Source organism: Hypanus sabinus, chromosome 5, assembly GCF_030144855.1.
Source record: "Hypanus sabinus isolate sHypSab1 chromosome 5, sHypSab1.hap1, whole genome shotgun sequence".
NCBI lineage: Eukaryota > Metazoa > Chordata > Chondrichthyes > Myliobatiformes > Dasyatidae > Hypanus > Hypanus sabinus.
Genome location: NC_082710.1, coordinates 183,854,287 through 183,876,138, shown reverse-complemented (window position 1 = coordinate 183,876,138; position 21,852 = coordinate 183,854,287). Strand labels below are relative to the sequence as shown.

The following is a 21,852-nucleotide window of genomic DNA, read 5'->3' as shown; positions in this document are numbered from 1 at the left end:
ACAACCGGCAGGTGGGCAGGAAGGGGGCAGGAGTACAACCGGCAGGTGGGCGGGAAGGTGAGAAGGGGGCAGGAGTACAACCGGCAGGTGGGTGGGAAGGGGGCAGGAGTAGAACCGGCAGGTGGGCAGGAAGGGGGCAGGAGTACAACCGGCAGGTGGGCGGGAAGGTGAGAAGGGGGCAGGAGTACAACCGGCAGGTGGGTGGGAAGGGGGCAGGAGTAGAACTGGCAGGTGGGCGGGAAGGGGGCAGGAGTAGAACCGGCAGGTGGGCGGGAAGGGGGCAGGAGTACAACCGGCAGGTGGGCGGGAAGGGGGCAGGAGTACAACCGGCAGGTGGGCGGGAAGGGGGCAGGAGTAGAACCGGCAGGTGGGCGGGAAGGGGGCAGGAGTAGAACCGGCAGGTGGGTGGGAAGGGGGCAGGAGTAGAACCGGCAGGTGGGCGGGAAGGTGAGAAGGGGGCAGGAGTACAACCGGCAGGTGGGTGGGAAGGGGGCAGGAGTAGAACCGGCAGGTGGGCAGGAAGGGGGCAGGAGTACAACCGGCAGGTGGGCGGGAAGGTGAGAAGGGGGCAGGAGTAGAACCGGCAGGTGGGCGGGAAGGGGGCAGGAGTACAACCGGCAAGTGGGTGGGAAGGGGGCAGGAGTACAACCGGCAGGTGGGTGGGAAGGGGGCAGGAGTAGAACCGGCAGGTGGGCGGGAAGGTGAGAAGGGGGCAGGAGTACAACCGGCAGGTGGGCGGGAAGGGGGCAGGAGTACAACCGGCAGGTGGGCGGGAAGGGGGCAGGAGTAGAACCGGCAGGTGGGTGGGAAGGGGGCAGGAGTAGAACCGGCAGGTGGGTGGGAAGGGGGCAGGAGTAGAACCGGCAGGTGGGCGGGAAGGGGGCAGGAGTACAACCGGCAGGTGGGTGGGAAGGGGGCAGGAGTAGAACCGGCAGGTGGGCGGGAAGGGGGCAGGAGTACAACCGGCAGGTGGGTGGGAAAGTGGGAAGGGGGCAGGAGTACAAATGGCAGGTGGGCGGGAAGGGGGCAGGAATACAACTGGCAGGTGGGCGGGAAGGTGGGAAGGGGGCAGGAGTACAACCGGCAGGTGGGCGGGAAGGGGGCAGGAATACAACTGGCAGGTGGGTGGGAAGGGGGCAGGAGTACAACCGGCAGGTGGGTGGGAAGGGGGCAGGAGTACAACCAGCAGGTGGGAAGAAGGTGGGAAGGGGGCAGGAGTACAACTGGCAGGTGGGTGGGAAGGGGGCAGGAGTACAACCGGCAGGTGGGTGGGAAGGGGGCAGGAGTACAACCGGCAGGTGGGCAGGAAGGGGGCAGGAGTACAACCGGCAGGTGGGTGGGAAGGGGGCAGGAGTAGAACCGGCAGGTGGGTGGGAAGGGGGCAGGAGTACAACCGGCAGGTGGGCAGGAAGGGGGCAGGAGTACAACCGGCAGGTGGGCAGGAAGGGGGCAGGAGTACAACCGGCAGGTGGGCGGGAAGGTGAGAAGGGGGCAGGAGTACAACCGGCAGGTGGGTGGGAAGGGGGCAGGAGTAGAACCGGCAGGTGGGCAGGAAGGGGGCAGGAGTACAACCGGCAGGTGGGCGGGAAGGTGAGAAGGGGGCAGGAGTACAACCGGCAGGTGGGTGGGAAGGGGGCAGGAGTAGAACTGGCAGGTGGGCGGGAAGGGGGCAGGAGTAGAACCGGCAGGTGGGCGGGAAGGGGGCAGGAGTACAACCGGCAGGTGGGCGGGAAGGGGGCAGGAGTACAACCGGCAGGTGGGCGGGAAGGGGGCAGGAGTAGAACCGGCAGGTGGGCGGGAAGGGGGCAGGAGTAGAACCGGCAGGTGGGTGGGAAGGGGGCAGGAGTAGAACCGGCAGGTGGGCGGGAAGGGGGCAGGAGTACAACCGGCAGGTGGGCGGGAAGGGGGCAGGAGTACAACCGGCAGGTGGGTGGGAAGGGGGCAGGAGTACAACCGGCAGGTGGGCGGGAAGGGGGCAGGAGTACAACCGGCAGGTGGGCGGGAAGGGGGCAGGAGTAGAACCGGCAGGTGGGTGGGAAGGTGGGAAGGGGGCAGGAGTACAACCGGCAGGTGGGCGGGAAGGCGGGAAGGGGGCAGGAGTACAACCGGCAGGTGGGCGGGAAGGGGGCAGGAGTAGAACCGGCAGGTGGGTGGGAAGGGGGCAGGAGTACAACCGGCAGGTGGGTGGGAAGGGGGCAGGAGTACAACCGGCAGGTGGGTGGGAAGGGGGCAGGAGTAGAACCGGCAGGTGGGCGGGAAGGGGGCAGGAGTACAACCGGCAGGTGGGTGGGAAGGGGGCAGGAGTACAACCGGCAGGTGGGTGGGAAGGGGGCAGGAGTAGAACCGGCAGGTGGGCGGGAAGGGGGCAGGAGTAGAACCGGGAGGTGGGCGGGAAGGGGGCAGGAGTAGAACCGGCAGGTGGGCGGGAAGGGGGCAGGAGTACAACCGGCAGGTGGGTGGGAAGGGGGCAGGAGTACAACCGGCAGGTGGGTGGGAAGGGGGCAGGAGTACAACCGGCAGGTGGGTGGGAAGGGGGCAGGAGTACAACCGGCAGGTGGGTGGGAAGGGGGCAGGAGTACAACCGGCAGGTGGGCGGGAAGGTGGGAAGGGGGCAGGAGTACAACCGGCAGGTGGGCGGGAAGGGGGCAGGAGTACAACCGGCAGGTGGGCGGGAAGGGGGCAGGAGTACAACCGGCAGGTGGGCGGGAAGGTGGGAAGGGGGCAGGAGTACAACCGGCAGGTGGGCGGGAAGGTGGGAAGGGGGCAGGAGTACAACCGGCAGGTGGGTGGGAAGGGGGCAGGAGTAGAACCGGCAGGTGGGTGGGAAGGGGGCAGGAGTAGAACCGGCAGGTGGGCGGGAAGGTGGGAAGGGGGCAGGAGTACAACTGGCAGATGGGTGGGAAGGGGGCAGGAATACAACTGGCAGGTGGGTGGGAAGGGGGCAGGAGTAGAACCGGCAGGTGGGTGGGAAGGGGGCAGGAGTACAACCGGCAGGTGGGTGGGAAGGGGGCAGGAGTACAACCGGCAGGTGGGTGGGAAGGGGGCAGGAGTACAACCGGCAGGTGGGTAGGAAGGGGGCAGGAGTAGAACCGGCAGGTGGGTGGGAAGGGGGCAGGAGTACAACCGGCAGGTGGGTGGGAAGGTGGGAAGGGGGCAGGAGTACAACCGGCAGGTGGGCGGGAAGGGGGCAGGAGTACAACCGGCAGGTGGGCGGGAAGGGGGCAGGAGTACAACCGGCAGGTGGGCGGGAAGGTGGGAAGGGGGCAGGAGTACAACCGGCAGGTGGGCGGGAAGGTGGGAAGGGGGCAGGAGTACAACCGGCAGGTGGGTGGGAAGGGGGCAGGAGTAGAACCGGCAGGTGGGTGGGAAGGGGGCAGGAGTAGAACCGGCAGGTGGGTGGGAAGGGGGCAGGAGTACAACCGGCAGGTGGGCGGGAAGGTGGGAAGGGGGCAGGAGTACAACCGGCAGGTGGGTGGGAAGGGGGCAGGAGTAGAACCGGCAGGTGGGTGGGAAGGGGGCAGGAGTAGAACCGGCAGGTGGGTGGGAAGGGGGCAGGAGTACAACCGGCAGGTGGGCGGGAAGGGGGCAGGAGTAGAACCGGCAGGTGGGTGGGAAGGGGGCAGGAGTACAACCGGCAGGTGGGTGGGAAGGTGGGAAGGGGGCAGGAGTAGAACCGGCAGGTGGGCGGGAAGGTGGGAAGGGGGCAGGAGTACAACCGGCAGGTGGGTGGGAAGGGGGCAGGAGTAGAACCGGCAGGTGGGCGGGAAGGGGGCAGGAGTACAACCGGCAGGTGGGTGGGAAGGGGGCAGGAGTACAACCGGCAGGTGGGTGGGAAGGGGGCAGGAGTAGAACCGGCAGGTGGGTGGGAAGGTGGGAAGGGGGCAGGAGTACAACCGGCAGGTGGGTGGGAAGGGGGCAGGAGTAGAACCGGGAGGTGGGTGGGAAGGTGGGAAGGGGGCAGGAGTACAACCGGCAGGTGGGTGGGAAGGTGGGAAGGGGGCAGGAGTACAACCGGCAGGATGGTGGGAAGGGGGCAGGAGTAGAACCGGCAGGTGGGTGGGAAGGGGGCAGGAGTAGAACCGGCAGGTGGGTGGGAAGGGGGCAGGAGTAGAACCGGCAGGTGGGTGGGAAGGTGGGAAGGGGGCAGGAGTACAACCGGCAGGTGGGTGGGAAGGGGGCAGGAGTACAACCGGCAGGTGGGTGGGAAGGTGGGAAGGGGGCAGGAGTAGAACCGGCAGGTGGGTGGGAAGGGGGCAGGAGTAGAACCGGCAGGTGGGTGGGAAGGGGGCAGGAGTACAACTGGCAGGTGGGTGGGAAGGGGGCAGGAATACAACTGGCAGGTGGGTGGGAAGGGGGCAGGAGTAGAACCGGCAGGTGGTTGGGAAGGGGGCAGGAGTACAACCGGCAGGTGGGTGGGAAGGGGGCAGGAGTAGAACCGGCAGGTGGGCGGGAAGGGGGCAGGAGTACAACCGGCAGGTGGGTGGGAAGAGGGCAGGAGTACAACCGGCAGGTGGGTGGGAAGGGGGCAGGAATACAACCGGCAGGTGGGTGGGAAGGGGGCAGGAGTAGAACCGGCAGGTGGGCGGGAAGGGGGCAGGAGTAGAACCGGCAGGTGGGTGGGAAGGGGGCAGGAGTACAACCGGCAGGTGGGTGGGAAGGGGGCAGGAATACAACCGGCAGGTGGGTGGGAAGGGGGCAGGAGTAGAACCGGCAGGTGGGCGGGAAGGTGGGAAGGGGGCAGGAGTAGAACCGGCAGGTGGGTGGGAAGGGGGCAGGAGTAGAACCGGCAGGTGGGTGGGAAGGGGGCAGGAGTACAACCGGCAGGTGGGCGGGAAGGGGGCAGGAGTACAACCGGCAGGTGGGCGGGAAGGGGGCAGGAGTAGAACCGGCAGGTGGGTGGGAAGGGGGCAGGAGTACAACCGGCAGGTGGGCGGGAAGGTGGGAAGGGGGCAGGAGTAGAACCGGCAGGTGGGTGGGAAGGGGGCAGGAGTAGAACCGGCAGGTGGGTGGGAAGGGGGCAGGAGTACAACCGGCAGGTGGGCGGGAAGGGGGCAAGAGTACAACCGGCAGGTGGGTGGGAAGGGGGCAGGAGTAGAACCGGCAGGTGGGTGGGAAGGGGGCAGGAGTAGAACCGGCAGGTGGGTGGGAAGGGGGCAGCAGTACAACCGGCAGGTGGGCGGGAAGGGGGCAGGAGTACAACCGGCAGGTGGGTGGGAAGGGGGCAGGAGTACAACCGGCAGGTGGGTGGGAAGGGGGCAGGAGTAGAACCGGCAGGTGGGCGGGAAGGGGGCAGCAGTACAACCGGCAGGTGGGCGGGAAGGGGGCAGGAGTAGAACCGGCAGGTGGGTGGGAAGGGGGCAGGAGTACAACCGGCAGGTGGGTGGGAAGGGGGCAGGAGTACAACCGGCAGGTGGGTGGGAAGGGGGCAGGAGTACAACCGGCAGGTGGGTGGGAAGGGGGCAGGAGTAGAACCGGCAGGTGGGCGGGAAGGGGGCAGGAGTAGAACCGGCAGGTGGGTGGGAAGGGGGCAGGAGTAGAACCGGCAGGTGGGTGGGAAGGGGGCAGGAGTACAACCGGCAGGTGGGTGGGAAGGTGGGAAGGGGGCAGGAGTACAACCGGCAGGTGGGCGGGAAGGGGGCAGGAGTAGGACCGGCAGGTGGGCGGGAAGGGGGCAGGAGTAGGACCGGCAGGTGGGCGGGAAGGGGGCAGGAGTAGGACCGGCAGGTGGGCGGGAAGGGGGCAGGAGTAGAACCGGCAGGTGGGCGGGAAGGGGGCAGGAGTAGAACCGGCAGGTGGGCGGGAAGGGGGCAGGAGTAGAACCGGCAGGTGGGCGGGAAGGGGGCAGGAGTAGAACCGGCAGGTGGGCGGGAAGGGGGCAGGAGTAGAACCGGCAGGTGGGCGGGAAGGGGGGCAGGAGTACAACCGGCAGGTGGGCGGGAAGGGGGCAGGAGTAGAACCGGCAGGTGGGCGGGAAGGGGGCAGGAGTAGAACCGGCAGGTGGGTGGGAAGGGGGCAGGAGTAGAACCGGCAGGTGGGTGGGAAGGGGGCAGGAGTAGAACCGGCAGGTGGGTGGGAAGGGGGCAGGAGTACAACCGGCAGGTGGGTGGGAAGGTGGGAAGGCGGCAGGAGTACAACCGGCAGGTGGGTGGGAAAGTGGGAAGGGGGCAGGAGTACAACCGGCAGGTGGGCGGGAAGGGGGCAGGAGTAGAACCGGCAGGTGGGTGGGAAGGGGGCAGGAGTACAACCGGCAGGTGGGTGGGAAGGGGGCAGGAGTACAACCGGCAGGTGGGCGGGAAGGGGGCAGGAGTACAACCGGCAGGTGGGCAGGAAGGGGGCAGGAGTAGAACCGGCAGGTAGGTGGGAAGGGGGCAGGAGTAGAACCGGCAGGTGGGCGGGAAGGGGGCAGGAGTAGAACCGGCAGGTGGGCGGGAAGGGGGCAGGAGTAGAACCGGCAGGTGGGTGGGAAGGGGGCAGGAGTAGAACCGGGAGGTGGGTGGGAAGGGGGCAGGAGTAGAACCGGCAGGTGGGCGGGAAGGGGGCAGGAGTACAACCGGCAGGTGGGCGGGAAGGGGGCAGGAGTACAACCGGCAGGTGGGCGGGAAGGGGGCAGGAGTACAACCGGCAGGTGGGCGGGAAGGTGGGAAGGGGGCAGGAGTACAACCGGCAGGTGGGCGGGAAGGTGGGAAGGGGGCAGGAGTACAACCGGCAGGTGGGTGGGAAGGGGGCAGGAGTAGAACCGGCAGGTGGGTGGGAAGGGGGCAGGAGTAGAACCGGCAGGTGGGCGGGAAGGTGGGAAGGGGGCAGGAGTACAACTGGCAGATGGGTGGGAAGGGGGCAGGAATACAACTGGCAGGTGGGTGGGAAGGGGGCAGGAGTAGAACCGGCAGGTGGGTGGGAAGGGGGCAGGAGTACAACCGGCAGGTGGGTGGGAAGGGGGCAGGAGTACAACCGGCAGGTGGGTGGGAAGGGGGCAGGAGTACAACCGGCAGGTGGGTAGGAAGGGGGCAGGAGTAGAACCGGCAGGTGGGTGGGAAGGGGGCAGGAGTACAACCGGCAGGTGGGTGGGAAGGTGGGAAGGGGGCAGGAGTACAACCGGCAGGTGGGCGGGAAGGGGGCAGGAGTACAACCGGCAGGTGGGCGGGAAGGGGGCAGGAGTACAACCGGCAGGTGGGCGGGAAGGTGGGAAGGGGGCAGGAGTACAACCGGCAGGTGGGCGGGAAGGTGGGAAGGGGGCAGGAGTACAACCGGCAGGTGGGTGGGAAGGGGGCAGGAGTAGAACCGGCAGGTGGGTGGGAAGGGGGCAGGAGTAGAACCGGCAGGTGGGTGGGAAGGGGGCAGGAGTACAACCGGCAGGTGGGCGGGAAGGTGGGAAGGGGGCAGGAGTACAACCGGCAGGTGGGTGGGAAGGGGGCAGGAGTAGAACCGGCAGGTGGGTGGGAAGGGGGCAGGAGTAGAACCGGCAGGTGGGTGGGAAGGGGGCAGGAGTACAACCGGCAGGTGGGCGGGAAGGGGGCAGGAGTAGAACCGGCAGGTGGGTGGGAAGGGGGCAGGAGTACAACCGGCAGGTGGGTGGGAAGGTGGGAAGGGGGCAGGAGTAGAACCGGCAGGTGGGCGGGAAGGTGGGAAGGGGGCAGGAGTACAACCGGCAGGTGGGTGGGAAGGGGGCAGGAGTAGAACCGGCAGGTGGGCGGGAAGGGGGCAGGAGTACAACCGGCAGGTGGGTGGGAAGGGGGCAGGAGTACAACCGGCAGGTGGGTGGGAAGGGGGCAGGAGTAGAACCGGCAGGTGGGTGGGAAGGTGGGAAGGGGGCAGGAGTACAACCGGCAGGTGGGTGGGAAGGGGGCAGGAGTAGAACCGGGAGGTGGGTGGGAAGGTGGGAAGGGGGCAGGAGTACAACCGGCAGGTGGGTGGGAAGGTGGGAAGGGGGCAGGAGTACAACCGGCAGGTGGGTGGGAAGGGGGCAGGAGTAGAACCGGCAGGTGGGTGGGAAGGGGGCAGGAGTAGAACCGGCAGGTGGGTGGGAAGGGGGCAGGAGTAGAACCGGCAGGTGGGTGGGAAGGTGGGAAGGGGGCAGGAGTACAACCGGCAGGTGGGTGGGAAGGGGGCAGGAGTACAACCGGCAGGTGGGTGGGAAGGTGGGAAGGGGGCAGGAGTAGAACCGGCAGGTGGGTGGGAAGGGGGCAGGAGTAGAACCGGCAGGTGGGTGGGAAGGGGGCAGGAGTACAACTGGCAGGTGGGTGGGAAGGGGGCAGGAATACAACTGGCAGGTGGGTGGGAAGGGGGCAGGAGTAGAACCGGCAGGTGGTTGGGAAGGGGGCAGGAGTACAACCGGCAGGTGGGTGGGAAGGGGGCAGGAGTAGAACCGGCAGGTGGGCGGGAAGGGGGCAGGAGTACAACCGGCAGGTGGGTGGGAAGAGGGCAGGAGTACAACCGGCAGGTGGGTGGGAAGGGGGCAGGAATACAACCGGCAGGTGGGTGGGAAGGGGGCAGGAGTAGAACCGGCAGGTGGGCGGGAAGGGGGCAGGAGTAGAACCGGCAGGTGGGTGGGAAGGGGGCAGGAGTACAACCGGCAGGTGGGTGGGAAGGGGGCAGGAATACAACCGGCAGGTGGGTGGGAAGGGGGCAGGAGTAGAACCGGCAGGTGGGCGGGAAGGTGGGAAGGGGGCAGGAGTAGAACCGGCAGGTGGGTGGGAAGGGGGCAGGAGTAGAACCGGCAGGTGGGTGGGAAGGGGGCAGGAGTACAACCGGCAGGTGGGCGGGAAGGGGGCAGGAGTACAACCGGCAGGTGGGCGGGAAGGGGGCAGGAGTAGAACCGGCAGGTGGGTGGGAAGGGGGCAGGAGTACAACCGGCAGGTGGGCGGGAAGGTGGGAAGGGGGCAGGAGTAGAACCGGCAGGTGGGTGGGAAGGGGGCAGGAGTAGAACCGGCAGGTGGGTGGGAAGGGGGCAGGAGTACAACCGGCAGGTGGGCGGGAAGGGGGCAAGAGTACAACCGGCAGGTGGGTGGGAAGGGGGCAGGAGTAGAACCGGCAGGTGGGTGGGAAGGGGGCAGGAGTAGAACCGGCAGGTGGGTGGGAAGGGGGCAGCAGTACAACCGGCAGGTGGGCGGGAAGGGGGCAGGAGTACAACCGGCAGGTGGGTGGGAAGGGGGCAGGAGTACAACCGGCAGGTGGGTGGGAAGGGGGCAGGAGTAGAACCGGCAGGTGGGCGGGAAGGGGGCAGCAGTACAACCGGCAGGTGGGCGGGAAGGGGGCAGGAGGAGAACCGGCAGGTGGGTGGGAAGGGGGCAGGAGTACAACCGGCAGGTGGGTGGGAAGGGGGCAGGAGTACAACCGGCAGGTGGGTGGGAAGGGGGCAGGAGTACAACCGGCAGGTGGGTGGGAAGGGGGCAGGAGTAGAACCGGCAGGTGGGCGGGAAGGGGGCAGGAGTAGAACCGGCAGGTGGGTGGGAAGGGGGCAGGAGTAGAACCGGCAGGTGGGTGGGAAGGTGGGAAGGGGGCAGGAGTAGAACCGGCAGGTGGGTGGGAAGGGGGCAGGAGTAGAACCGGCAGGTGGGTGGGAAGGTGGGAAGGGGGCAGGAGTAGAACCGGCAGGTGGGTGGGAAGGGGGCAGGAGTACAACCGGCAGGTGGGTGGGAAGGTGGGAAGGGGGCAGGAGTACAACCGGCAGGTGGGTGGGAAAGTGGGAAGGGGGCAGGAGTACAACCGGCAGGTGGGCGGGAAGGGGGCAGGAGTAGAACCGGCAGGTGGGTGGGAAGGGGGCAGGAGTACAACCGGCAGGTGGGCAGGAAGGGGGCAGGAGTAGAACCGGCAGGTGGGTGGGAATGGGGCAGGAGTAGAACCGGCAGGTGGGCGGGAAGGGGGCAGGAGTAGAACCGGCAGGTGGGCGGGAAGGGGGCAGGAGTACAACCGGCAGGTGGGCGGGAAGGGGGCAGGAGTAGGACCGGCAGGTGGGCGGGAAGGGGGCAGGAGTAGGACCGGCAGGTGGGCGGGAAGGGGGCAGGAGTAGGACCGGCAGGTGGGCGGGAAGGGGGCAGGAGTAGAACCGGCAGGTGGGCGGGAAGGGGGCAGGAGTAGAACCGGCAGGTGGGCGGGAAGGGGGCAGGAGTAGAACCGGCAGGTGGGCGGGAAGGGGGCAGGAGTAGAACCGGCAGGTGGGCGGGAAGGGGGCAGGAGTAGAACCGGCAGGTGGGCGGGAAGGGGGCAGGAGTACAACCGGCAGGTGGGCGGGAAGGGGGCAGGAGTAGAACCGGCAGGTGGGCGGGAAGGGGGCAGGAGTAGAACCGGCAGGTGGGTGGGAAGGGGGCAGGAGTAGAACCGGCAGGTGGGTGGGAAGGGGGCAGGAGTAGAACCGGCAGGTGGGTGGGAAGGGGGCAGGAGTACAACCGGCAGGTGGGTGGGAAGGTGGGAAGGCGGCAGGAGTACAACCGGCAGGTGGGTGGGAAAGTGGGAAGGGGGCAGGAGTACAACCGGCAGGTGGGCGGGAAGGGGGCAGGAGTAGAACCGGCAGGTGGGTGGGAAGGGGGCAGGAGTACAACCGGCAGGTGGGTGGGAAGGGGGCAGGAGTACAACCGGCAGGTGGGCGGGAAGGGGGCAGGAGTACAACCGGCAGGTGGGCAGGAAGGGGGCAGGAGTAGAACCGGCAGGTAGGTGGGAAGGGGGCAGGAGTAGAACCGGCAGGTGGGCGGGAAGGGGGCAGGAGTAGAACCGGCAGGTGGGCGGGAAGGGGGCAGGAGTAGAACCGGCAGGTGGGTGGGAAGGGGGCAGGAGTAGAACCGGGAGGTGGGTGGGAAGGGGGCAGGAGTAGAACCGGCAGGTGGGCGGGAAGGGGGCAGGAGTAGAACCGGCAGGTGGGCGGGAAGGGGGCAGGAGTACAACCGGCAGGTGGGTGGGAAGGGGGCAGGAGTAGAACCGGCAGGTGGGCGGGAAGGGGGCAGGAGTACAACCGGCAGGTGGGTGGGAAGGGGGCAGGAGTACAACCGGCAGGTGGGTGGGAAGGGGGCAGGAGTAGAACCGGCAGGTGGGCGGGAAGGGGGCAGGAGTACAACCGGCAGGTGGGCGGGAAGGGGGCAGGAGTAGAACCGGCAGGTGGGCGGGAAGGGGGCAGGAGTAGAACCGGCAGGTGGGCGGGAAGGGGGCAGGAGTAGAACCGGCAGGTGGGCGGGAAGGGGGCAGGAGTAGAACCGGCAGGTGGGCGGGAAGGGGGCAGGAGTAGAACCGGCAGGTGGGCGGGAAGGGGGCAGGAGTACAACCGGCAGGTGGGCGGGAAGGGGGCAGGAGTAGAACCGGCAGGTGGGCGGGAAGGGGGCAGGAGTAGAACCGGCAGGTGGGCGGGAAGGGGGCAGGAGTAGAACCGGCAGGTGGGTGGGAAGGGGGCAGGAGTACAACCGGCAGGTGGGCGGGAAGGGGGCAGGAGTACAACCGGCAGGTGGGTGGGAAGGGGGCAGGAGTACAAATGGCAGGTGGGCAGGTAGGGGGCAGGAGTAGAACCGGCAGGTGGGCAGGAAGGGGGCAGGAGTACAATCGGCAGGTGGGCGGGAAGGGGGCAGGAGTAGAACCGGCAGGTGGGTGGGAAGGGGGCAGGAGTACAACCGGCAGGTGGGCGGGAAGGTGAGAAGGGGGCAGGAGTAGATCCGGCCGGTGGGTGGGAAGGGGGCAGGAGTAGAACCGGCAGGTGGGCGGGAAGGTGGGAAGGGGGCAGGAGTACAACCGGCAGGTGGGTGGGAAGGGGGCAGGAGTAGAACCGGCAGGTGGGCGGGAAGGTGGGAAGGGGGCAGGAGTACAACCGGCAGGTGGGTGGGAAGGTGGGAAGGGGGCAGGAGTACAACCGGCAGGTGGGCGGGAAGGGGGCAGGAGTAGAACCGGCAGGTGGGCAGGAAGGGGGCAGGAGTAGAACCGGCAGGTGGGTGGGAAGGGGGCAGGAGTAGAACCGGCAGGTGGGCAGGAAGGGGGCAGGAGTACAACCGGCAGGTGGGTGGGAAGGGGGCAGGAGTAGAACCGGCAGGTGGGCGGGAAGGGGGCAGGAGTACAACCGGCAGGTGGGCGGGAAGGGGGCAGGAGTAGAACCGGCAGGTGGGCGGGAAGGGGGCAGGAGTACAACCGGCAGGTGGGCGGGAAGGGGGCAGGAGTAGAACCGGCAGGTGGGTGGGAAGGGGGCAGGAGTACAACCGGCAGGTGGGCGGGAAGGGGGCAGGAGTAGAACCGGCAGGTGGGCGGGAAGGGGGCAGGAGTACAACCGGCAGGTGGGCGGGAAGGGGGCAGGAGTAGAACCGGCAGGTGGGTGGGAAGGGGGCAGGAGTAGAACCGGCAGGTGGGTGGGAAGGGGGCAGGAGTAGAACCGGCAGGTGGGTGGGAAGGGGGCAGGAGTAGAACCGGCAGGTGGGTGGGAAGGGGGCAGGAGTAGAACCGGCAGGTGGGCGGGAAGGTGGGAAGGGGGCAGGAGTAGAACCGGCAGGTGGGTGGGAAGGGGGCAGGAGTAGAACCGGCAGGTGGGTGGGAAGGGGGCAGGAGTAGAACCGGCAGGTGGGTGGGAAGGGGGCAGGAGTAGAACCGGCAGGTGGGTGGGAAGGTGGGAAGGGGGCAGGAGTACAACCGGCAGGTGGGTGGGAAGGGGGCAGGAGTAGAACCGGCAGGTGGGTGGGAAGGTGGGAAGGGGGCAGGAGTACAACCGGCAGGTGGGTGGGAAGGGGGCAGGAGTAGAACCGGCAGGTGGGCGGGAAGGGGGCAGGAGTACAACCGGCAGGTGGGTGGGAAGGCAGCTGTGATGAAGTACGAAGCTGGCGGAGGTAAAGGGCTGAAGAAGAGGGAACCTGATCGGAGAGGAAAGTGGCCCATGGGAGAAAGGGAAGGAGGGGCACCAGAGGGAGGGGGTGAGAGGGGATTGGAGAAACAGAAGTGGGAGGGGCAGAAGTTACAGGAAGTTAGAGAAATCGATGCTCCTGTTATCACGTTGGACGTTACCTAGAGTGAGCATGAGATGTTGCTTCTCTGACCTGAGTTCGGCCTCATGATGGCAGTAGAGGAAGCATGTCTCAGGGCAGACATGTTGGTATGAGGATGGGAGGTGGAATTAAGAGTAATGTGTGGCTGTACATGTGGAGCACTGCCCACACCTCCCATTATCCTATACATCGATCTCCGACCTGGAGTTGTCATCATCCTCCAGTAAAACAATTCAGCGGGTTCACCTCTCTCCACCTGGGATGGCTCTCTTGTTATTACCGCAAATTAAAGCTTAACTGTTCCTACCACAACAGATCTGCAAGTGAAATTGGAACCGCTGTCTCCCGCCTCTTCTCGCTGTTCAGATTCCTCACTCTCCTCTTCTGACATTCCCCTAATACCACAGGTAAGCGGTTACTCAGTTTATTATCTGCCTGGTTCACCTCGGACGTCTCTCCTGAGGTCTTGGCCCAGAATGGTTTTCAGCCCAACTTCCCAGAGGTCTTTCTTCTGATTGATACGTACGAAGGTCCTCAAGGATCAAATTTATTCACCATGTAGACATACAGTATTTTCACATGTTGTGTGTGGATCGGAGTGAAACATACACAAAAAACAACATTTCACAATTATAACGAATGAAGAATTATATACAGACATGCCATGTAAATGGGGGAAATGTGGTTTGCAAATATAGGAGGAGCATTTGTGTCAGAGTTTAGAAGAGTGAAGGGGTATCTCATGAAACTTCTCGAACATTGAAAGGTCTAGATAGAGTGGATGTGGAAAGGATGTTTCCTATAGTGGGGGAGTCTAGGACCAGAGGGCACAGATAGAGTGGATGTGGAGAGGATGTTTCCTATAGTGGGGGAGTCTAGGACCAGAGGACACAGATAGAGTGGATGTGGAGAGGATGTTTCCTATAGTGGGGGAGTTTAGGACCAAAGGGCACAGGCTCAGAATAGAGAGGCATCCATTTAGAACAGAGATGATCTTTGCCAGGGAGTGGTGAATCTGTGCAATTCATTGTCACAAATGGCTGTGGAGGCCGAGTCATCAGCTGAATTTAAAGTGGAGGTTGATTAGTCAGGGCATCAAAGGTTACGGGAGAGAGCAGGAGAATGGGGTTGAGAAGGGAAATAAATCAGCCGTGATGGCAGAGCAGACTCAATGGGCCGAATGGCCTAATTCTGCTCCTATGTCTTGTGGAATTTAAATCTCACCATGTTGAGGAATTTAAATACATCTGGGCTAAAGATCTGAAAATGGGAACCTTGGAAGTGCAGACGTTTTGTTTAAAATTAAATCTGTGTTATATATTTAATTGTGTATATTATAATAAACTCATTGTGTCTTTTCCTGAAAGGTTCATCAGAGCCTAAACACAGAAACCACGCTGCCGATGGTGAAAACCGAGGACCCTCCTACGCCACCATGTACCTTCGGAGATGTCCTCAACCCTCCTCTGAATGGCATTGAGTTCAATGTGGTGAAGATTGAGAATGGGACATCGCCAGTGAAGCAAGGGCCGGAAAGTAAATTGTATTCTCTTACAATGCAATCTAATCCTTAAAAGAAGCTCGAATAAATAACAACACAAGATTCTGCAGATGCTGGAAATTCGAAAGCAATTGGTGGAGGGGTAGGTAGTGTTGAGGTAGGATGCCGAAGGAATTAGATAGATTAGGAGAGTGGGCAAGAAATGAAATACAATGTTGGTATTTCATGTTGAAATACATGGTCATGCACTTTGGTAGTAGAAATAAATGTGTGGACTATTTTCTAAGCGGGGAGAAAATCCAAAAATCTGAGAGGCAAAGGGACTTGGGAGTCCTTGTGCAGAACACCCTAAAGGTTAACTTGCAGGTAGAGTCAGTGGTGAAGAAGGCAAATGCCATGTTAGCATTCATTTCAAGAGGTCTAGAATACAGGAACAAGGATGTGATACTGAGGCTTTCTAAGGCATTGCTGAGTCCTCACCTTGAATATTGTGAACAATTTTTGTCCCCTCATCTTAGAAAAAATGTGCTAGCATTGGAGAGGGTCCAGAGGAGGTTCACAAGGATGATTCCAGGAATGAAAGGGTTATCATACAAGGAACGTTTGATGGTTCTGGGGCTGTACTCACTGGAAACCTTTCTAATGTTGAAAGGCCTAGGCAGAGTAGATGTGGAAGGGATGTTTCTCATAGTGGGAGAGTCTAGGTCAGGAGGGCACAGACTCGGGATGAAACAGAGATGCAAAGAAATTTCTTTAGCTGGAGGATGGTGAATTTGTGCAGTTTGTTGCTACATGCAGCTGTGGAGGTCAGGTCGATGGGTGTATTTAAGGCAGATAGGTTCTTGATTGGACATGGCATCAAAGGTTACAGGGAGAAGGCTAGGAGCTGGGGTTTCAAAGGTACATTAAATGTCAGAGAAATGTATGCAATATAAATCCTGAAATTCTTTGAGGAGGAGAAAGGAAAGGGATCAGCCATGACAGAATGGTGGAACAGACTCAATGGGCCAGATGGCCCAATTCTGCTCCTATGTCTTATGGTTTTACACATACAAAATGCTGGAGGAACTGAGCAGGTCAATAAACAGTCAATGTTTTGGGCCAAGACCCTTCATCAGGATTGGAAAGGAAGGGTGAAGAAGCCTGAATCAGAAGGTGGGGTGTGGAAGAGGAGTACAAGCTGACAGGTGATCGGTGAGACCAGGTGGGTGGAAGCTGGGAGATGATAGGCGGAAGACAAGGGACTGAAGAAGGAATCTCTTAGGAGAGGACAGTGGACCATGGCAGGAAGGATGGAGGAAGGGAAACCAGGGGGAGGTGATGAGCAACTGAGGAGAAAAGAATGGTGAGAAGGAATCGATAGTAGGGAATGGAAAATGAAAAAAGGGGGAAGGAGAGAAATTACTGGAAATGAGAGAAATTGGTATTCATGCCATCAGGTCGGAGGCTACCCAGATGGCATATGAGGTGTTGCTCCCCAAAGATGAGTGTGGCTTCATTGTGGCAATAGTGTTGGGATGAGATTAGGATGTTGAATTGAAATGGGTAGCCACCAGGAAGTCCAACCCTTCTGCGGAGGACAAAGCAGGTCCCCCAGTCTACATTGAGTCTCACCAACGTAGAGGAGGCCACACCGGATGCAGTAGATGTACCCAACCAACTTGCAGTTCACTTAGAAGGGCTGCTCTCCTACGTACTCATCACCACCTCATTCTGCTTCCTTCCTTTCCAGAAATGATGAAAGGTCTCAGCACGAAACTTCCACTGCATATTCCTCTCCATTGCTGCAGCCTGACAAGCATATTGTGTTTGATACCCAAGGGACTGGTTGAATGAAGCTTTGTCTATTTGTCCTGAATGCTGGCTTTTGGGAACCCAGAGTTTGGTGAATTCTCCGCTTGTGTTCCTCCAAGCTGCTTCAGACAGTGTTTTACATTGACTGAGAGAGACTCCGAACCAGAATTGGGTTTAATAACACTGGGGATCTTTACTGATGGATGCCACCTTTATGGGCATCACCTTTTGAAGGTGTCACAGATGCTGGAGAGACTAGTGCCCATGACGGAGCTGGCTGAGTTTGCAGCTTTTCCTGTGCTTTTCCCTCCATACCAAGCGGTGATGCATCAGTTAGAAAGACTTATTGTTTTGTTTTAATCGAATGTTTGTGCGGAGAATGAACGTTCCTATCCACATGATTTATCCTTTGTCATGTTCAGAGAGCTGTTAGGGTCTGATCTCTCTAACTACGAGATAGGGAATGAGTTGAAGAAACGATCCTTTCCTGTGGTTACACACATCGAAATACCACACAGAAAATTTCACAACAATGTTGCCAGGAATCGAGGACCTGAGTTACAGGAAAAGATTGAATATGTTAGAACTTTATTCCCTGGAGTTTAGGGGAATGAGGGGAAATTTGATAGCAATATAGAAAACTATGAGGAGTATCGATAGGGTAAATGCAAGCAGGCTTTTTCCACTGAGCTTGGCTGAGACTAGAACTAGATTAAGCTTGAAAGGTGAAATATTTAAGGGGATCGTCTTCACTCGGAGGGTGGTGAGAGTGTGGATCGAGCTGCCAGTGAAAGTGGTGGATGTGAGTTGATTTCAACATTTAAGAGAAATTGGGTTGTGTACATGGATGGGAGGGGTATGGAGGCCTATGGACCAGGTGCAGGTCAATGGACTAGACCGAGTAATAGTTCAGCATGATCTTGATGGGCCAAAAGGATAGGAAAGATAGGATAAGAAAAGAAAAAGGCAAAGTACTGGAACTGCTCAACACATCAGGCTGCATCTGTGGAGACTCACTCACTGCCCATTCCACCTGCTGGCATGTAGGGAAGCAACGAAGGTCCTCCATCTCTGTGTCACGGTGCTTAGGGATTCCTTCGTAGTGTCAGTAGCTTCCTTTCAGTTTTCAATACTGTCAGTCATGTAAGTCCTGTGTGGAGACTCAGTTGTACCATCACACACACAGCTGTTTCCTTAACAGTTTTGTATGACCTGTCAGGGTTGTTACCCATGAACTGACTCTCCGAATCTGGAGAACCTGGCTCTTGGTAGGATCACCCATGCCAAACAGGACAAAGACTAACAGCCAAAGCATAAAGCCCTGACTCCAGACAGCGTAGCTCTCTGGGTCAATGAGGCACGCAAGCCTCCAAACCATGACAAGGTTATGGCTAGAACATAGAAATCTGCAGCACATCACAGTTGTGCTGACCATGTAACCTAGTCTAGAAACTGCGTAGAATTTCCCTAACGCATGGCCCTCCTGGAGGATCTGGAGAGAGGACAGAGTTGAACAACCTGTCCTTTTTGTAATGAAATAGCTTTTGTACTGGAAATGACGCTAAGAAATCTCAAGTCTTGATGAGATGTAACATGTGAAAATGGATTTCTGGCCCCGAGATTGAGATCCTTTGACCAGGAGCTTGGATTGTGTCTATCATGATGCCAAGCTGTGAATCCTGCTCTAATTTTACTCTACCTTCCCTACTCCAGAACAAGCCACTGGAAGTATCAAGGCCAACAGCATCCTGTGCAGCAAGCCCACCATCCAGCCCAAACCAGTTGTCGTGACAACGCTGCCCAGTGCACCAAGCACCAGCCCGGCGAAGACGATCATTCTACAGTCGGTGCAAACCAGTCTCCCTGTGTCTCAGCCTCAGCCCATTCCAGGTATGATCAGAGCACTCCCTCGCTGTCCCACCACCCTCCTGCACAGGTCCTCATCTGTTCCAGAAATTTCTCTGAATTGCCCAGTTCATATGTTTGTGTCTACGTCAGTCTTAGTGACCATAAGATATAGGAGCAGAATTAGACCATTTGGCCCACTGGTTCTGCTTTGCTATTCCATCATGGCTGATCCATTTTCCCCTCAGTCCTTCATAACCTTCAATGCCCTGACTAATCAAAAATCTATATCAAAGATTCACTTCCCTCTGGCTAAAGAAATTCCTCCTCATCTCCGTTCGAAATGGACGACCCTCCATTCTGAGGATGTACCTTCTGGTCCTAGACTCCCCCACAATAGGAAACATCCTCTTTGTGTCCATTCTATACAGGCCTTTCAATATTCGATAGGTTCCAGTGAGATTCCCCTCATCCTTCTAAACTCCAGCGAACTCCAACATGTGCCCCAATTCCACTCTCCCTGTCAGTCTGCTATTCATTGTCTTAAAGACTCTTCTCCTTTTTGGAGAAAAGAACCCCATCTTGTTACGTCTATTGACGCGTTGAAGAATCCAAGAACAAGAAGATGCCATGTCACTAGAGTGATAGAATACTACAGCACAGTTCTAAGCCCTTCAGCCCATCTAGTTCATGCCAAGCTATTATTCTGCCTACTCCAATCAACCTGCACCTGTACTTATCCAAGCTTCCCTAAAATATTGTAATTGAACCTTCATCCTCCAATCTTGCAGCAGCTCGTTCCACACTCACACAACCCTTTGAGTGAAACCATTCATCAGGTTTCCCTGAAATATTTTGTCTTTCACCCTTAACTCATGACCTCAGTTTCTAGTCTCAGCCAACATCATGCGAAAACTTCGAATCAGTAGAAGCCCTGAAGAAGGGTCTCAGCCTAAGGCGTCAACTGTTTATTCATTTCCATGGGTGCTGATTTCCTCCAGAACTTTGTGTGTGCATGCGTGAGAGAGAGAGAGAGAGAGAGACTCTTGATTCCAGCATCTGCAGAATCTCGTATTTATCAGTAGAAATAGCCTGCTTGTATTTATGCTATCTATACCTCTCATAACTTTGCATATATCAAAATCTCTCTTTGTTTCAGGGAATAAAGTCCTAACCTATTCCCTGTAGCTCAGGTCCTGAAGACTCAGAAACATCCTTGTAAATTTTCTTCTAGGGTGTTCATTAAGATCATTTGTGACCTGTCTCTATATCTTGACTTTTCATCAAGGATCAACTTTTACCTACAGTACTGTACAAAAGTCTTTGGCATATGTAAGACATAGGAGCAGAATTAGGCCATTCAGCCCATTGAATCTGCTGCACCATTCCATCATGGATGATCCCAGATCCCACTCAACCCCATTTACCTGCCTTCTCACCATAGCCTTTGATGCCCTGACAGATTAGAAAACAATCAACTTCCGCTTTAAATATACCCATGGACGGCCTCCGCCACAGTCTGTAGCAGAGCATTCCACAGATTCACCATACTCTGGCTAAAACAATTCCTCCCTGCCAAGGTTGCTCCTCACTTTTGAGGCTGTGTCCTCTAGTTGTGGATACCCCCACCATAGCTATGATGCCTAAGGCTTTTGCACAATACTGTAGTAATTTTATGTACTGCACTGTACTGCTGCCACAAGAAACTTTCATGATGTATGTGATTTTGATATAGGTCTCCAGAGAGACATTCAGTAATGATCAATAAACCAGTTGTTTGGGATCAAATGCTCTTGCCTGTTGTCGCAGGGCTGGGCTGGGCTGGGTGTGCCTGCATCTGTCACCCGCCCCCCCCCCCCCCACCCTGGCACTCCTTCTCTGCCACTTGTCCCAGCACTTCATCCTCGGCTTTCCTACCATTCTTTGCTCCCGCCAGATTCTCCGCTCCACGTTAACGAGTACAGAATTGTGCAAGACGTACTGGTTAGTAGGTTAATTGGTCATTGTAAATTATCCCGGATATTTCTACAGATGTACTGTTGACAGCGTTCGAACTGGCTGCATCACTGTCTAATTCGGCTATGGTTAAAGAGGTGTGTTTGCTGACGGTGCAGTTCCGCACCATCACTCTAAATAAAATAAAATATTCTGGGTTAGCAGAAACCTGTCACTCACCTAGAGAAGGTGAGAAGCTGGAAGGCCGAGATGTTTAGATGTGAATATTGGTGGGATACCATTCCGGAGAGAAGCTTGTACTGAACGCCCTCTCTGTCTCTCCCTCTCGGCAGTGTCACGGCAGTCAGTGGTGCTCTCCCAGTCGGACCTGGTGAGAATCCCAGTGCAGGGGCTAATCAAGGTTCCAGCAGCGAATGGGGCCATCAATGGGCTTTCTACCAACTGCAAGCGGCCCACCACTGTTGCCAATGGGATTGGCATCAACAAGTCTGCCACCAAACCAATCATTCCTGCGCCAACACATACTGGAAGCAACTCTTCGGAGATTGACGTGAGTACAGGAGCCGGTGCAGTGCGGACCTACGAACACGGTTGCGGTTTCAGTAGTCATGTGCCATTTCAGATTGGACAAGCTTCATTTTGGAGCTCTTCTCAACCTTCAAAGAAAATAAATTATCAAATCACACTTATGTCACTGTGTACAAATCTGACATTTGTTTCCTAGTAGTCACTCACAGTAAATACAGAGAAACAAAAAAAACACAAGCAAAATAATAAACAAGCCAGCAAACAATAAATATCAGGAGCATGGGTGAAGTGTACTGAAAGTGACACTGTAGGTTGTGGTAACAGTTCAGTGATGAGGTGAGTATAGACGTCCCCACTGGTTCAAGAGCATGGTGGTTGAGGGGTAATAACAGTTCCTGGACCTGGTGGCGTGGGTCCTGAAGTTCCTGTACCTCCTCCTCGATGGCAGGAGTGAGAAGAGAGCACGTCCTGGTTGGTGGGGGGGTCTCTGATGGTTGGTGGGGGGGTCTCTAATGGTTGCTGCTTTTCCTGTGACATTTTTCATGTAGAAACACTCAGTGGTGGAGAGGGCTTTACCTGTGATGGCATTCTGTCATTTCTGCATATATAACATATGTACAATGTACAGTGTCTCCCGAGGTTGGTATAACAGACTGCCTGGTGTTAATTGAAGATCAGGATGTTCTCAGTTTGTCTTCAGTGTGACATTTTATCTCTCAACCAGAATTGCTTAGAACATAGAATGGTCCAGTCTCTTTGGCCCATGATGTTGTGCTGACCTTTTAACCTTCTCCACAATCAATCTAACCCTTCACTCCACATAACTCTCTGATTTTCTATCATCCATACGTCTATCTTAGAGTCTTTTAAACACCCCTAATGTATCTGCCTCTACTACTGCCTGTAGCAGGGTGTTTCACTGTCTGCGTTAAAAACCTACTTCTGACATACCCCCTCCCCCATACTTCCCTCCAATAACCTTAAAATTATGCCCTCTTGTCTCAGCCATTTCCACCCTGGGAAGAATTCGTCTGCTATCCATTCTATCTATGTCTCTTATCGATAAATCTTGCACATCTCTGTTAAGTCACCTCTCATCCTCCTCCACTCCAAAGAAAATTAAAGCCCTAGCTCACTCAACCTATCCTCATGAAATGCTTTCTAATCCATGCAGCATCTGGTAAATCTTCTTTACACCTTCTCTAAAATTTCCATATCCATCCAGAACTGAACACAATATTCCAAGTGTGGTCTAACCAAGGTTGTATAGAGCTGTAACATGACCTTGCA

The 21,852-nt window shown here is 58.7% G+C and overlaps 1 protein-coding gene across 1 annotated transcript in view; it reads left to right on the top strand.

Annotated features, from left to right (window-relative positions):
• Window positions 1-21,852, top strand: part of atf6b (activating transcription factor 6 beta) — a 127,640-nt gene that overhangs the window by 33,943 nt on the left and 71,845 nt on the right. Inside the window, exons 4-7 of the mRNA XM_059971271.1 lie at window positions 13,254-13,345; window positions 14,306-14,474; window positions 17,947-18,123; window positions 20,367-20,584. Of these exons, the coding sequence (XP_059827254.1) occupies window positions 13,254-13,345; window positions 14,306-14,474; window positions 17,947-18,123; window positions 20,367-20,584 (656 nt within the window). The remainder of the gene's footprint in view (window positions 1-13,253; window positions 13,346-14,305; window positions 14,475-17,946; window positions 18,124-20,366; window positions 20,585-21,852) is intronic.